The following is a 16611-nucleotide window of genomic DNA, read 5'->3' as shown; positions in this document are numbered from 1 at the left end:
AATAAGCTAAAAAGAGTAAAAAATACTAAATAATTCATGATATTAATATCAATCAATATTACTTCATGATAAGCTGTGTCAACATTATCAATATCTTTGTAAATATCTTAGCAAAGTGTTTGTAACTTAATATTGGTAAACCTCTACACACCAAATTACGTGACACATGTATATGCATGGTAAATGAATCTGAAGCAATTGATGCATATGACTAGGTATCAGGTTATACTGCGAGCTGAGCTGAATGTATGTACATAATATACGGTTTAAAAATGTGCATTGATTTTGACCTGTCATGCATGGTGAAACTTAGTGGTGGGCATTCCTGCATGCAAAACAAACACGATAATGAATCGCTGTAAAAATCTTCAGCATACCCGAAGGTCACCACTGGGTAATGCATTTTTGGCAAAGTATTTATTCTTAATCATGCATGACCTGCCATTGAAATTAGCTTGCTCCGGGGTATGTGCATGCTAGGTTGTGATTATACATGCGGCAGTCGAACAAAGATGCGTGCCTCCAACTCCTACCAAGAATGGACAAGTCTGAATGTACAAATGCTGGAGTAAATTAAAATAAAGAATTTAACATATTTGAAAAAAATTCTTTAACAATCTATTAGTGTTAATTATGCCTGTATAAAACCTATAACCCCTTCCATACGTATAAAACAACTTTTAAATGGATTCTGAAATGTTGATAATAATTATCAACTGTAAAATCATGCTTACTTAAATAATTCTTTCTTACAACTGAACCACCTTAAACTGAAGATGGAAAAAAGTATTTTACATAAACGTGTTGATTCAATTCTATGTGACAAATTGCAAATTTTCCCTCTTGATTCTTTGAGAGTTTTCCTTCTAAACATTTAGAACTTATAATAATATTTTTGTCTTAAAAAAAAATTGCAGTAAAATTATTTACCTTCTTGAAAGAAATTCTCAATAGAAATTAGGAAACCAACAGTATTAATGCATAAAATATAATAGAAATAAGTTTTGATCATAAATTTTTTTCATCACATATTTGGTGTAATCATGCCTAAATTTTGGACAACACATTGACAAGATATAAAAATGTGTAAGGGTACACACAAGATAACACAAAGGCATTTACAGTAACAGCTTCATGATATAGAGAGAGGGTCGACTTAGCGCGAGCTCCCATACATGACATCCGATCAATCACATACTGTATGATCATAATTATATAAACCAGCCTATTACTGTTAACTGTCTCCAAACCCCCGGCATTACTTAAAGATATGTACCACAAATGTGTTACCGATCAGGTACATGTATCTAATTAGATATTCCGAAAAACTACAGTTTTCCCCCTTTACCCCCAGGATCATGATGAATTTAAAACTTTAAAAAACTGTATATTTGGGGTTACGGTTGATCTTTAAAATATAAATTTAAATGACTACATTCATAGATATTCAAATCTATGAGTTAACATCATAAATATTTTATATAGAATTCTTCAATAATGTCAAATTTAGGAAAATATAGATATCTGAATCTCAAATTATTTTGAGTCTGAGTACAAATTTTTGAGAAATGACTTTTTTCTGAGTATAGATTTACTTTATTCCTATTTATTTTCATAAATGTATAGATTTATCTGTGTTCAAGTTGTAAATCCTGAGATCATTGTTACAAATTAAAAGAAAAAAAAAAGAAAAAAAGTCTTTCCATTGAGGAAAAAGTCAAACCAAGAGTAGACCAATACCCCCTCAGGCAACATTAGCAGAATAAAGTGAAAGTACACTACTAATCCCATTGTGAAGCTATCGTTATCAATTTAGACAATCAAATCGACAAATGCACGTCCATTTAAGGAACGTGACTGACTCTATCGCAAACACTACACAGGTAAATATGACCTGACCCAGTTTGGTTGTCAACATGTGATCATATGTAATAGAATTAAGAAATTTTCATGCACGAGATATGTTTACAAATCAGAAAATTCGTCTGCTAAAGGTATTACCTATATAAAAATATATATATAAACAAATAGAAAACGAATTAAAACATCATGTGTCAGTCAATTTTGGAACGTTTGTAGAAAATTTCTGCTGCTGTAATATCGAAATTCCTGCAACAATCCAAGTAAATTGAAAAATCGACTGCACAAAAAATCGATTCAATGGCATACGCGCACGCGTAAAGTAAATACGAATCGTTCACTTTAATTCACTTTCTTACCACTCAAATGGCTTGGTTTTTGCTGTTTCCTCTTCGAAATCTTCGGCATTTTCTTGGCTTCATTGGGAAGCAGGTCCGCGGCCTGTCGAAATCAAAAGTTTACGCACGAACGGCTCTTCCACCTTTACGTCTCTTCGCTTCAGTCTTCTAATCTAATGCATGCTGGGACTGACCTCTGGCACGTGTATGAAACCGGAACTTGCACGACCGTCAGTGTAAGTTTTGACAGGTAGACGATTTTCAGATATATTCACACGTGGATCTGGAAACATTCAGAAAACTGTCTTGCCCGATGATTAGCTGAAAAAATATACAATGGATAAAGAGAATACAGATGCGGTTATAGGGCACGTATTTAAATTATTATACCATTAATGATTAAAATCAAAACATCCTGTTTCTTGCATCATGCAATTCGAATTTCCTCGACCACTATACATGGATTTATTTTTCAATTCAGGCTAGCCCTGTAAAGCAGTTGTAAAATAAATCAAACGAACATTTTTTTTCTACAGTCCCGATGGACAGCCTATGTCAAAGAAGGCATTGAAGAAGCTTCAGAAAGATGCAGAGAAGGCAGCCAAAAAAGCAGAATATAAGGCTGCTAACAAGACTGTTCAGCAGGTAAAGGGGTGGTATAGACACATAGTACGATAGTGAAAGAGGAGATGTTATAAATAAAATAAAAAGTAATGGAAAGGAAAAAAAATTATGGATAATGGGGTAGACTTTACTTTACCGGTCCCCATATCCGCAAGATCCTCGTTCTCCTTTGACTATGACGTGACAACTACGTCACTCAACTGAAATGGGTTAAATTTGCACACTATTTGACTGATTAGGGTTAGTCTTGCACCCACCTGAGAGATTAGGGTTAGTCCTTGCACTAGTATTCGACTGATTAGGGTTAGTCTCGCATCCATCCAAGAGATTAGGGTTAGTCCTAGCACATTATTCGACTGATTAGGGTTAGTTTAGCATCTGCCCGGGAGATTTCATCTGAACGTCTTAGTCCTTGCATACCATCCGACGGATTAGGGTTAGTGACTCGTTCTTTTAGATAAGTAAAGAAATTCAGTTGTCTCTGTATTTTTTCTAAGATCATAATTCAGATTCAAAGGCATTTTGTTCGTTTGTTTACATGGAAGAATGGCTAAGTCCAAAAGAAATGACACTAAGCATGCGCCGCACGCGCTTCGTTCAGAATTATTCTTTGTCGATTTTATCCATGAATTAGCTGCAGATCTGTAGCTCTCCAAAAAAAATTATTGATAGACCGGAGAGCTACAGTGCCACCCATTAAAAAAACTGTATATTTATTGCGCACAAAAAAGTGCGCTCGATTCTTGATTAATTCTTCCAAATTCTTACCTCAATTGCAAAAAATGGAAGATTTCCAAAAATTCCTCTATCCTCTATCAAGTTCTCTCGTAGTTGACATCTGAACGAAGCATATTATCTTTGAAACCAAAATGGCAGTATAAATAAGAGAAATGTTCGATGATTGCAATATCAGGGCCAGGAGGACTATTAACAACAATTATGAGGAATGTTTTGTTGTGGAAAGAGTCAAAGAATATGTTAGGAACACACGGTTAGTAATATTTTGAGATTACAGTTTTAAAAACATGGAGAAATAAATCGAGAACCGAGCACATTTTTTTGTGCGCAATAAATATACAGTTTTTTCAATGGGTGGCTCTGTAGCTCTCCGGTCTATCAATTTTTTTCGGAGAGCTACAGATCTGCAGCTATCCATGAATAAACAATATTTATTAAATTTTTCAGAGAACGAGGTTAAAAACTTTGTTTGAAAACGAAGTTTTAAACTAAACTTTTAACCGTAGAATTCAATTTTGGGGTCAAAAGGCCAAAAAGCCTCGTATTTAAATTTTTTTTCGATCGCTCACGCGATCTCACATATACTGAAGTCGCCTTCGGCGACACTACATTTTAGCGCGTTTTTCTGGGGACCGGTAAAGTAAAGTCTCCTTTGATGTTATAATTTTATGATTATATATATCTTTAAATTGTTCTACTCTTACTTCGAAACCTGTCTCCTTACCTCCGAGCAAACTATTATGGAATAAAATCTTTATCATCAATTTTTTTGTAATAATCTTATTAGAGATTAATGTCAAAAAGTAATAAATTGTGAAAACTTTTATATATTGTACATTCTGACTGCAATTTAATGTTTATGTTAGTGGAAGAGAACTTTTAAGGGCAGAATTAAGTGTTGGATGGAATGAATGCAGTTCTTGACAAAGTTGTTTACTTTTCTAAGATTTATTGAACCTTTCAATGCATATTATGAAGAGGTGAAAGCTTCTTTGCATTAGGATATCTTCAACAAAATATTGCATAAATGTTTCATCATCCATAGAAATTACACCAGTCCTGTATAAAGCATACCCTCCATATTGGAGCATTTCTTATCGAATTACTTCAGAAAAATGGTTGTTATTTGCTTATGAAAACTTATTAGATAAACATATTTCAATTAAAAGTTAATTGAATCTTTTGCATTCCTATAGGATTTTCTGTGTGTATTTGACAGGATGTTGTGGAGACAGTGGACGTGTCTAAGGGGCTGTATGGAAACCTTCCCATGATCCAGTCAGTGAAGAAGCTGGACCCGGGTACAGAGTATCTGGACGTGAAGGATCTAACCCCCGCCCAGGCCGATAGGAAAGTCTGGGTCAGGGCGCGGCTACAGACCAGCAGAGCTAAAGGTTTGTTTATAACTGTGTATTTTAATAATTAGAGCAAAATGTAAAAAAAAAACTTTTGTCTGTTAGAAAGAAACCTGTCTGGGTCACCTGGTAATCTATTTTCCTGTAATCTACCTTAGTTTTGTCCCTTACCACCTTTTAAACATATTTTGATATTTTAACTCAAAATTTATCCATTTCTGTTTATCCTTGTCATTGCCAAAACTCATATATAAAATTAATAAAAAAACCTAGTTCATTACCATTTGATATATAATATGTATCATCTTAGACAATTTTTTTATTACCATTGTGACTCACCTGACTTTGACATTGGATATTGGAGTCAATTAACTGGTATTAAATCACCTTGAGGATGCTGTATAAACATAGTGCTCTATTGGTATTATCGTTGATAAGAGTGTAATGTGCCCTTGCACAATTTTTACATTGCCTTGTGATATTTGGTATGTGAATGCCACAAAGTATTGGGCTGTGCAGTATATCACTCCATCTGAGCTGTAGATATTTTTTTACAGTAATTTATATGGAGTGACTTTTGTGTCATTGCAGGGAAACAGTGTTTTATTGTGCTACGACAACAGAAATGGACGGTACAGGCTTTAGCTGCAGTAGGAGACAAAATCAGCAAACAAATGATAAAATTCATTGCAAGGTATTCATTTCTATTGCAATATACATGCATGTTACAAAACATTGTCATGGTGATTGCACTTTTTGCATTTGCATTTCTAGTCATTAATAAAACTTTGTATGTAGAATAAGTTTACCGTTGTCTGATATTACTTTTAAGAAGAGTCCTGTTGGCCAAAATGTTCAAAATATTTTTCAGTATACACAAGGAGTCCATTGTGGATGTTGAGGGTTTTGTTAGAAAAGTGGAGCAGGGAGTGGAGTCCTGTACTCAGCAAGATGTGGAATTACATTGTGTTCAGGTAAGATATGGATTACCACTGCCTATGGAATTACACTGCCTACAGGTGAGATGTGGAATTACACTGCCTACAGGTGAGATATGGATTAACACTGCCTACAGATGAGATATGGAATTACTCTGCCTACAGGCGAGATATGGAATAACTCTGCCTACAGGTGAGATATGGAATAACACTGTGTTCAGGTAAGATGTAAAATTACACTGTGTTCAGGTAAGATGTGGAATTACACTGTGTTCAGGTAAGATGTGGAATTACACTGTGTTCAGGTGAGATGTGTACACTGTGTTCAGGTGAGATGTTGAATAACACTGTGTTCAGGTGAGATGTGGAATAACACTGTGTTCAGGTGAGATATGGAATTGCATTGTGTAGTGCTGTGCGATATTACCGGTTAACCGGTGAGATTTCAAGAATATGGCGGCAAACGACGTGTGTTCAGGTGAGATGTGGAATAACACTGTGTTCAGGTGAGATGTGGAATTGCATTGTGTTCAGGTGAGATGTTGAATAACACCATGTTCAGGTGAGATGTTGAATAACACTGTGTTCAGGTGAGATGTGGAATTGCATTGTGTTCAGGTGAGATATTGAATAACACTGTGTTCAGGTGAGATGTTGAATAACACTGTGTTCAGGTGAGATGTGGAATTGCATTGTGTTCAGGTGAGATGTTGAATAACACTGTGTTCAGGTGAGATGTTGAATAACACTGTGTTCAGGTGAGATGTGGAAATGCATTGTGTTCAGGTGAGATGTTGAATAACACTGTGTTCAGGTGAGATGGTGAATAACACTGTGTTCAGGTGAGATGTGGAATTGCATTGTGTTCAGGTGAGATGTTGAATAACACTGTGTTCAGGTGAGATGTTGAATAACACTGTGTTCAGGTGAGATGTTGAATAACACTGTTCAGGTGAGATGTTGAATAACACTGTGTTCAGGTAAGATGAGGAATAACACTGCCATCACTCTGTCTAAGTGAGTAAAAGTTATGATCCACTAAATCACATAGTGTAGACAAATGATTTACTAAAGCACACAGCACTATGTTGGTTTTTCCTGATGTTAATTCCAATGTTCCAGTAGAAGTGTATAGCAAAATGTTGATCTTCACATTCTCTGCCCTATTGGGTTGGAGATATTGGGGTTTGACTGTACTTACACCTACTTTATTTTACAGGTGTGGGTGATCAGTTCAGCAGAACCACAGCTACCTTTACTGATAGAGGATGCATCTCGCCCAGAAACTGATGAAACAGTAAGTATTAAATGCAGTCAAACCTTAAGAAATTAAGTATAAAAACATTAAAACCTGTATTAAGTAATGATGAAACATAAGTATAAAATACAGCCAAACCTGTATTAGGAAACAAAGGGAAATCCTAAAATGTCAAAGTTACCTTGTGCTTTAAACATGATAAAGTAGATTTTTTTTTCCATTCACCACTGAGAGAATTTTTTATTAATGTGTTGTGTTAATAATACAACAATGAATTTGTCAATGTTAACAGTCCTATCAAGTGCACCAAAACATTGGAGGCTAAACTATCGGAGCTAAATGAAAAAACAAAAACCTCTTATTTTATTCAGTCCTTTTCTATGAATATTGTGAATTTGAATTTGGAATGAAATCTTGAATTAAACAATGCACAAGAGATTTCTGAGAGTGTGCCACTGCCAAAAATATGAAGCAGATGCTAAAATATTTGTTAACAGAATTGTGATTTACAGTTGTAACTTGTATTAAAGTTTCTGAGAAGAATCCCAATGGATGTATATTGCCATATTTGTATCTTGCTGCTTCCCTGAATTTATCAGCTTTATCTTTAAGCCTTTCAGGGTGAAAATTAGTTCCAAAAAAACATTTATTTATTCAAGTTCTTTTAACTTGAAGGAAAAGTTTCTGATTACTTAGCCTTAATTTTTGGTAAAAAATATTTATAGGGAAGGGATCTTAAAAAAAAAGATTTCTGCATGCATACAATGTTATGAGGTGAATATATCTTAATTTTAGAGTTTAGCAAAAGTAAACCAGGATACGAGACTTGACAACAGAATTCTGGATCTACGTACCACCACCAACCATGCTATATTTAGAATCACAGCAGGTGTGTGCCGGTTCTTCAGGGAGCACCTGGATAGTCAAGGATTCATAGAAATTCACTCCCCAAAGATCATCTCAGGTAAACTCAAGTCAAGGATTCATAGAAATTCACTCCCCAAAGATCATCTCAGGTAAACTCAAGTCAAGGATTCATAGAAATTCACTCCCCAAAGATCATCTCAGGTAAACTCAAGTCAAGGATTCATGGAAATTCACTCTCCAAAGATCATCTCATGTAAACTCAAGTCAAGGATTCATAGAAATTCACTCTCCAAAAATCATCTCAGGTAAACTCAAGTCAAGGATTCATAGAAATTCACTCTCCAAAAATCATCTCAGGTAAACTCAAGTCAATATCAGTATATTGTGATACTATTATGACCTCTGCCTTTCAGTACAAATACATGACACTGAATGTCTTTATATGAGCCTCGTCGGATAGAAATCGACCTTATCGTATGCAACGTCATAATGAGAAATAAACGAATAAAGTTAAGAAAGATTTCCCGGTATTTTTACTACTCATGGTTTTCACGTTAAGAAATGTTTTAGACATCGTTAACTGCAGTTCACAGATTTTGTCCTTAAAAATCGGATCATTTTAAATATGTACCAGTTAAATAAGCAAATTTTAAATGCATTTCCCTTCGTAGAGCCTTAACTTCTTTATCGTTACCATGGATCAATGTAAACACAGGCCAGAAGAATGCCGAGTCCGATCTACATATTTTTTTTTTTCGAACAGCAGAAGACGTGAGGTTTTATTTAACACCAGATAAAGATTAAGTTGGTAGACAAATAGCAAAGCAAAATTGGCTTTGTGCATTACCGAGGAAGTACAGAATATATCTTTTATTGTAGTTCAGAGTATAAATTTTAGCCAAAGGAGGAGTATCTGGCACAGAAAATCGAACATCACATGTACAGATGCAGTACTAGAGTGTGAACTTCATTTACTATCACCGTGCGTATTCATTCAACCAAGATAAATATATTCACAATATTATATTAGATATACTATATGTTTCATGTCTTCGAATTAATTTACGTGTAATGATTATGTCAAAGTTATATAGGAATTAACCAACCAAAAGAAAAACACATTGGGCCATTCCCAGTACAAGATGTACAATGGCCACGATTCATCAATTTTCAAAACGCATTTTTCTAGCAACAATATTCAAAGAATTATCAGGAAACAAGTAATACTGGTACTGTGTAAGGCAATTTCTTCATATACATCAGTAAACCTCAAACAAAAACACGTAGACTACCTTGACCGAAGCGACTGGATTCGATAAATTGCGCAAGTTGCTTCCCTTTGGCTCAATAAGAGGCTCAACATGGGGGAATCATTTCCTAAAAAGTTTTTTTTTCTTTTGTCTCTCTTCCATTTCTTACAGTATATCAGTTTATTTTCTTAAATTTTGCAAGTTTATAAAATATACCGACAATGGATTATCTATGATTTTAGTTTTCTTTTACTTGGCTGGCGAAACTGTTCAAAGAGGGGCGGCCATTTCATACCTATATATTGTGTGTATCATCTTGACCTTGTAGGGAGAGGGTTAAAATGGGATTTGCCTGCTGCACAATCCCATTCACTTTGCTTGAATAAAATTTTGTATAAATTTAAAAAACAAGATGGGCCCCGTTTGTGAAAAATATTCTTATACGTCATTAATATTTAAAAGAATTGTAAATAAAAAAAAAATTACTTTTCAGTCGAATGTTAAAAAAATAGCTTAGTGAAATGTGTTCCTAAATATTCACCTTAATATTTAGTATTTACTTTACAGCTAAAAAAAATCCTGAAATGAGCAGGATTTCACGTGTTCGTGATTCGTGAATAACAGGTATATAAATGGTTTCGCTTTGTACAAGGACTTTCAATTATAACATCAAAAAGTTCTCTACATTATAAAATTCTTATACAATTCCCACAACTGATACATGTAACTTATAAATCTCAAATGTTTTTTTTTTTTTTTTTTAATTTTTTTATTTTATAAAAAATCAGAAAACACATGCTATTAATTATGAAATGTCTATTTTACGTAATATTGTGTTGGACTGGGTTAGGAACGGGATAGCAGAATGTTGCCTGTGCGTTCCATCATAAATATTATTTTTTCTCTAGAGAGGAGAATTAATGTTTTTTTCCTTTTTTTTGGGGGGGGGGGGACTTCTAAAGTCAGCACATATACACGTAAGGCTTCCTTGCTGGCTAAATATGATATAATTTATTTTAGAATCCTACGCACCCTAGCTGAATCCCACTATCTAATTCATAGCATTAATTATCCTTTTTAACTGGTTTAACAGTATTTCCTAATAAAATGATTATTAAGAAATTCTCAATAGAGTCTACGTAATCAATTGTTTTTTAAACATTCAGTTCGTTTGCAGTAATTGAATTATAAAAGAAAGAAAATGTGCCACATGGTTTTATATTGTAATTCAACATAGCCTGTGTTTTTGTTTTTCTTTTCCTCAATATATTTCTAATACTCCGGTTAACAAAGAAATTATAATTTTTGCGTTTCTGAAGTTCATATTAATCTCTTCATTTTTTTCTGTTGATCTAAGATATTTTGTAAACTGTATGTAAATTCTCTTTTTTCAAATGCATTGTTATCACCCGGTGATGAGAATGAGATCACCCTTGGGTATCCGATGATGTTAAACTATATGCTATAAAAAAAAACATCCGACTTCCGCCTAAAACGTCAGAATGAAGAGATTATTTAAACAATACGCACAAATCGTCCAAAAATAACGCATGCATATTTATTGAATGGAGAATTTCGGCCAATATGTATACATGTTTATGTATACATATTTCTCGTGACTTTTCACTACATGTAAATATAAATGAAAATCTTTTTAAATTAGCTGGCTTTTCTCTTATACTAAGTAAATAATGTAGGAATGATGCATAATTATCATTATTTTTTTACAATATTACATTTTAGAGACTTTTAGATTATTTACATCAAATTGATTTTTAAGGTAATGTTATGGTACATTATGATCGAGATATTTTGTTGATGAACACAGTCAGAAATCTTTTTAAATGGTTGACATATTCTTTTTTAATTACCGTCAGATGGAACGTTAAATACTAGTAGTTCCCTATGTCAAGGTTTACAACTTTGTGTCCATGTATTTTGCATGCAACAGATATAGATTACCCGCCGATAATGGCTGAAATCTTGGCGACTCGGCGTTAAGCAAAAATCAATCAATCAATGATCTGTATACTGCTTAAAATGATATTCTATTAATTCTACATATTTATTTTTGTACATTATGGATAATAGAAATTTGATATAAAAAAAACGAACGGGTTTTTATTGGGAAAGGGGGGGGGGGGAGTTATAATGAAGGCAAAGTAGAATGTGGCTGCAGTAGAAACAGTTATATGAAAAAATCCTAATAAAATGAGCCACTCTGAGACACAAGGCTACGTATCACACCATGCATGTTTGATTTCACGTTATCATTATATACAAATTGATGTGATTTTTTTTTTCAATTTAACTTAAGAATAATTATCGTAGCATGATTTTAGTTGTGATTTTATTGGCTGCATGGTTCATGTATTTTCTGTAAGAATCGAGGTATTTCTGAGATCGACCCCCTGTAAATTTGGACTCGATCGCATTGGTTTCTTTTTCCTTTACATGGGGATTACGTAAAATCAAACAAAGTGTGTTAACCAACTTGCATGCTTTGAGGATACAGGCTTTATCAAACGTTAAATCAGCATACATGTAGATCTATATTTTGTTAATTGAAAGTTCAGTTGTTCATAGAGACGAATTTGTCGGTATGAAAGACGGAAAAGTAGAAATAAAAAATCTTTTTTTTTGGGGGGGGGGTATTCGGTTTTTAAAGGATCTAAAATACAGTTAACACAGTTTTGGGGATTGTAGATTATGATCAACTATTTTTGTCATTAATTAAGCATTTTGTTTAACTTAGACAGGATGACAACTTGGATTGCTAAGCGATGACAGGTGCCCCAAGTTCAAACATCATGTAAACCATGACGTCACAATTGAATCGTGAAAAAAAACTACGATATGCTCAGAGTTAATTTTGCAGACATACCAATTTCAAAATGTAATAACTTTGTTATAAATGCAGATATTTTTATTCTGTTTTCAGTTTTTGTCGTGATTTTACATGGACCACCAAAATACACAAAAATCTCAAATTCGATAAATTTTGCCATAAGGTCGATTTCTATCCGACGAGGCTCATATGTTACTCAATCTTTTCCGAACATTCATGCAATAAATTGTTTCAAACAAGCAAAAACTTTAAAAATGAACATAAACTTTTATTATAAATTCGGCACTGCTTTTGACTAATAACACAAATTATAATTTCAGTCTTCAATGAATGTAATTAAGGTATTTATTTTTAACCAACAGCTGCCTCGGAGGGTGGAGCCAATGTGTTCATAGTGTCCTACTTCAAGTCCAAAGCCTTTCTAGCTCAGTCTCCACAGCTCTACAAACAGATGTGTATATGCTCGGACTTTGACAAGGTCTACACTGTAGGAGCAGGTCAGTCTACCTAGGCATTTGTCATCAGATACATACAAGCATGAGGCAATGAGAGTTTACAGTCTCTGTGTTTTAGAATTTACCAGCACCCAATCTAATTAGATCTGCTCTGTATACACTCTGCATAAGGAGATCTGACATAACCAGATAATCTGACTAGAGGTCATGTTCATGTAAACTTCTTACACAGTGTAACAGGAAGGGAGAAAATATATATATGGCTGGACTGGGAATCGATTGGGACCCCTGCATCTCCAGTCAGGTGCTCTACCAATTGAGCTATGCAGACCGATATCCACTTCCCAAACCATTACAACAGAGTGTATATGGTGTGGGTCTAGGAAGTTTGTACCAGCATCATCAAAGAAATACATGTACATGAAAATAAAAAATGAAATTTAATTAAATTTAAAAAAAAGGAATTTATTTTCAAAATTTCAATGAGTTGAAGAAGCTACTCCATAGTGTTTCATTTCAAGATATTTAAAACAAAATGCAGAGCAGAGGTTCTAAAGCAGACTATGAATTATTAGAAATAGTGAAAAACATCTGAATATTTTGTCACATCAAGACTTTCAATATGAAAAGAATCCAGTGTGAATTCTTTTCATGTTTGATTTACTTTAAGAATTTCTATTTGGTTTACATTGAATTTTAGGACGTGACTTTTGCCGTCTTTATTATGATTTTTAATTATATTCCCAGTGTTCCGAGCTGAGGACTCTAACACCCATCGACATCTGACGGAGTTTGTTGGATTAGATCTGGAGATGTCATTCAAATTTCACTACCACGAAGTCTTAAAGGTCATAGGGGACATGTTTATCAACATTTTCAAAGGTCTCAGAGATAAGTAAGTCTAGAGATGTTTCCTCTGATCTCTATTTTGAAGTTTTTCATTTTCAAAGACAATTTAAATTGGCCTTGATTCTTTATTAATTTCATAATTGTATAAATTTCATTAAATCAATGCATTAAAAGTTGAATTGAGATAGTGTTACTTCTTTTAAGTGTGACAGTTATTATCTTATTGTTTCTTATAAATATTTTCCCCTCATATTAATACTTGTAAAGCAACTTGTACATTATTGATTTACTTTAGGTGCAAATACAGACAATACATGTATCCTATGAGAAAAAATTATAACTAACATCTTGTACATCAAAATTAGAATTATTAAATTAAAAAAAAAAATTTAAGTGTCAAATTACCGTATACTGGGTAAGTAGAAATTTTAGCGAGACGCAAATTTAGCGATTTGTCCTGAAAAACTGGTATTTCATTTTTAGCTCACCTCAACGAAGTTGGGGGAGCTTATGTAATACCCTCGGCATCGGTGTTGGCGTCCCAGGTTAAGGTTAAGTTTTTTTGAGCAGTTTTCTTTTTAAGTACTTCTATGTCCTATATTGAATATACATGCATGGAAGATGCTTCTAGTGTGTTTCATTGTACCAGTCAAAGTTTCAGATGCTGCTATTTCAGCAAAGGAATGACCAGGTTAATGTTTTTGGAGCAGGTTAACATTTTTGGTACAGTTTTTGGTGTACGTCTCATTTCCAAGGAACTATAAGCCCTATGTTGACCAAACTTACATGGATGATACATCTAAGGATGTACACTACAAGACTTGCTTCGGATGCTGAATCTGACCTGCATTTTCCGGTTGAGTGAACAGGTTAATGTTTTTGGTGCAGGTCGCTTTTCCAAGTAACTGTAAGCCCTATGTTGACCAAACTTACATGGATGATTCATCTAAGGATGTACACTACCAGACTTGCTTCGGATGCTGAATCTGACCTACATTTTCCAGTTGAGTGAACAAGTTAATGTTTTAGGTGCTGTGCAGGTGTCATTTCCAAGTAATTATAAGCCCTATGTTGATCAAACTTGCATGGATGATACATCTAAGGATGCACATTACCGGACTTGCTTTGGATGCTGAATCTGACCTACATTTTCCAGATGAGTAAACATCCTAAAAATTTTAATGCAGGTTTCATTTCCAAGTTACAATGAGAATTATAATGACTAAACTTGCAGGATGATACATCTTAGGATGCATACTATCAGACTTGCTTCGGATGCTGAATCTGATCTACATTTTTTTCTTGATGAGTGAAGAGGTTAAATTTTTATGCAAGTTTCATTTCTAAGTAACTAGTTGCCCTATGTTGTTCAAACTTGCATGGATGATACATCCTAGGATGCACACAAATGGACTTGCTCCAGATGCTGAATTCGACATACATTTTCCAGATAATGGACCAGGTAAAAGTTATGGGTGCAGGTCTATTACCAATAACTATAAGGCTTATATAAACCAAACTTGCCCAAATGATGCATCAAGGGATGAGAACTCTCAAACTTGCTTCAGATGCTGGATTTTAATCACATTTTTTTTGATGAAGAACTAGTTTGAAGTTTTTATATTCGTCTATTCCAAAGTATCAGATCAAAATTGCATAAATTTTGCATTTTTGAGTGTACACTTTTTGTTGGGTAATTGTGTGACTTTGCCTTACTTAAAGACAACATTCGTTGAGGTGAGCTCTGTAATCTCTGATTACCTATGTTTAGTAAGATGTAGTTTTAGCAATTTTAAAATGTTCTCTAAAGAACCTATTACAAATGCAATAAATTTTTAGCGCTATGTAATTTTAGTGATCTCAGCACCCTCGCCAATAATGCCAAAATTAAATCCTCGCTAAAATTTCTACTTATACGGTATGCATATTTATTGAGTATAATGATGCATAACTTTGAATTGATAGAAATCAGGTGTAATAATTTAGAATACTGTACAGTATTTTTTAATGATTAAAATTAAGATACAAGTTTATGCATAAATATTACACTTTGAAGTTAAAGACCACTATCACAATCTTGATGAGACTTCTTCATATGTTATTTATTTTGACGAACATATCAGTTTTATCCATGGTTCTTTTCAGTTTTAAAGAGGAAATTGAAACAGTCAACAAGCAGTATCCAGCCGAACCTTTCAAATTTTTGGAACCAAGGTGAGTTTTATTAGGCCAAGTGGAATTTTAGTTAAAGATGATTCTTAACAACACACAATATTTTGTTAATATGCATTGAAAAATACAGGAAACTGAGTATCTGTACACAACTTGGCCTTTCTTCATTTTAAAACTAAAGAGTAAAGCATATATATGGAGAGGTTTTTTGTGCGATAGGCAGTGAGTAACTTATTACTCAATTTACTCTTAAGAATCTTAATTTACTCAAAAGCATCAGGAACCCTATATTTGTAAAAATAGATGGGTTTTAGCTGTAATTTTTTGTCTTAATGAACAAATGAGTGCTTGAGTACTCAATTTAAAGGGCAGGAAAGTAACATGTTACTTAAATTTGATCAATATGACAACCTTAAGTTGTACACTATGTGACCTTGTGTGACTCTATGTGACCCTGTAGTCTGGTGCTGGAGTACCCGGAGGCCGTGAGAATGCTGAGGGAGAATGGAGTGGAGATGGGAGAGGAAGATGATCTCAGTACCCCCGCCGAGAAACTCCTGGGGCGACTCGTCAAAGCCAAGGTAAAGGGCAGGTTTAACAACAGTTTTGCTGGATATTTTATATGTTGTATGATTTTTTTCCATGACTGCATTAAAAAATAAAGTGTCAAATAAATGAAAATGATTATATTTTGTTGTGGCAATGATATAATTTTATACTAATCTTAAGATTATTAAAATGAGATAATCATTAAAACAACCAATGAAATGCAAGATGACCACCTGTCATTCAGTAACATAATTATGTGTACTGGTTATGTCTTATGTAAAAAATTCTGATGTAGGAACAATAAATATGCTTATTTTTCAAATCAGACTTAGGGAATGCTATTTCAATATATCACTCTTTCCTAACAAATGTACATGTCTTTTTATGAAAATGTAGAGAAATATGTTACAGTAATAAAATCATAATAGACGTACATGTAAATAGGTCTTCTAAAATATCTTGATGTAAGGCAGTATCTGAGAGAATAAATCCCAAATCCCTCTATTGAAA

At 33.8% G+C, this 16611-nt stretch overlaps 2 protein-coding genes across 2 annotated transcripts in view; one reads left to right on the top strand and one right to left on the bottom strand.

The window, feature by feature from the left end:
• The window catches only part of LOC134250181 (zinc finger protein 236-like), a 14119-nt gene extending 11762 nt beyond the window's left edge, over window positions 1-2357 (bottom strand). Inside the window, exon 1 of the mRNA XM_062732531.1 lies at window positions 2220-2357. Within this exon, the coding sequence (XP_062588515.1) occupies window positions 2220-2268 (49 nt within the window). The 5' untranslated portion in view covers window positions 2269-2357. The remainder of the gene's footprint in view (window positions 1-2219) is intronic.
• The window catches only part of LOC134250180 (aspartate--tRNA ligase, cytoplasmic-like), a 15616-nt gene continuing 1358 nt past the window's right edge, over window positions 2354-16611 (top strand). The window contains exons 1-11 of the mRNA XM_062732530.1: window positions 2354-2566; window positions 2735-2843; window positions 4780-4954; window positions 5507-5609; window positions 5787-5889; window positions 7073-7150; window positions 7907-8075; window positions 12439-12573; window positions 13279-13426; window positions 15526-15594; window positions 16013-16133. Coding sequence (XP_062588514.1) covers window positions 2535-2566; window positions 2735-2843; window positions 4780-4954; window positions 5507-5609; window positions 5787-5889; window positions 7073-7150; window positions 7907-8075; window positions 12439-12573; window positions 13279-13426; window positions 15526-15594; window positions 16013-16133 — 1242 coding nt within the window. The 5' untranslated portion in view covers window positions 2354-2534. The remainder of the gene's footprint in view (window positions 2567-2734; window positions 2844-4779; window positions 4955-5506; window positions 5610-5786; window positions 5890-7072; window positions 7151-7906; window positions 8076-12438; window positions 12574-13278; window positions 13427-15525; window positions 15595-16012; window positions 16134-16611) is intronic.

Source organism: Saccostrea cucullata, unplaced genomic scaffold (assembly GCF_032062105.1).
Source record: "Saccostrea cucullata isolate Sc308-1 unplaced genomic scaffold, CSIRO_AGI_Scuc_v1 ctg44, whole genome shotgun sequence".
NCBI lineage: Eukaryota > Metazoa > Mollusca > Bivalvia > Ostreida > Ostreidae > Saccostrea > Saccostrea cuccullata.
The sequence above is the reverse complement of the archived record's forward strand: the minus strand, read 5'-3'. Positions and strand labels throughout refer to the sequence as shown.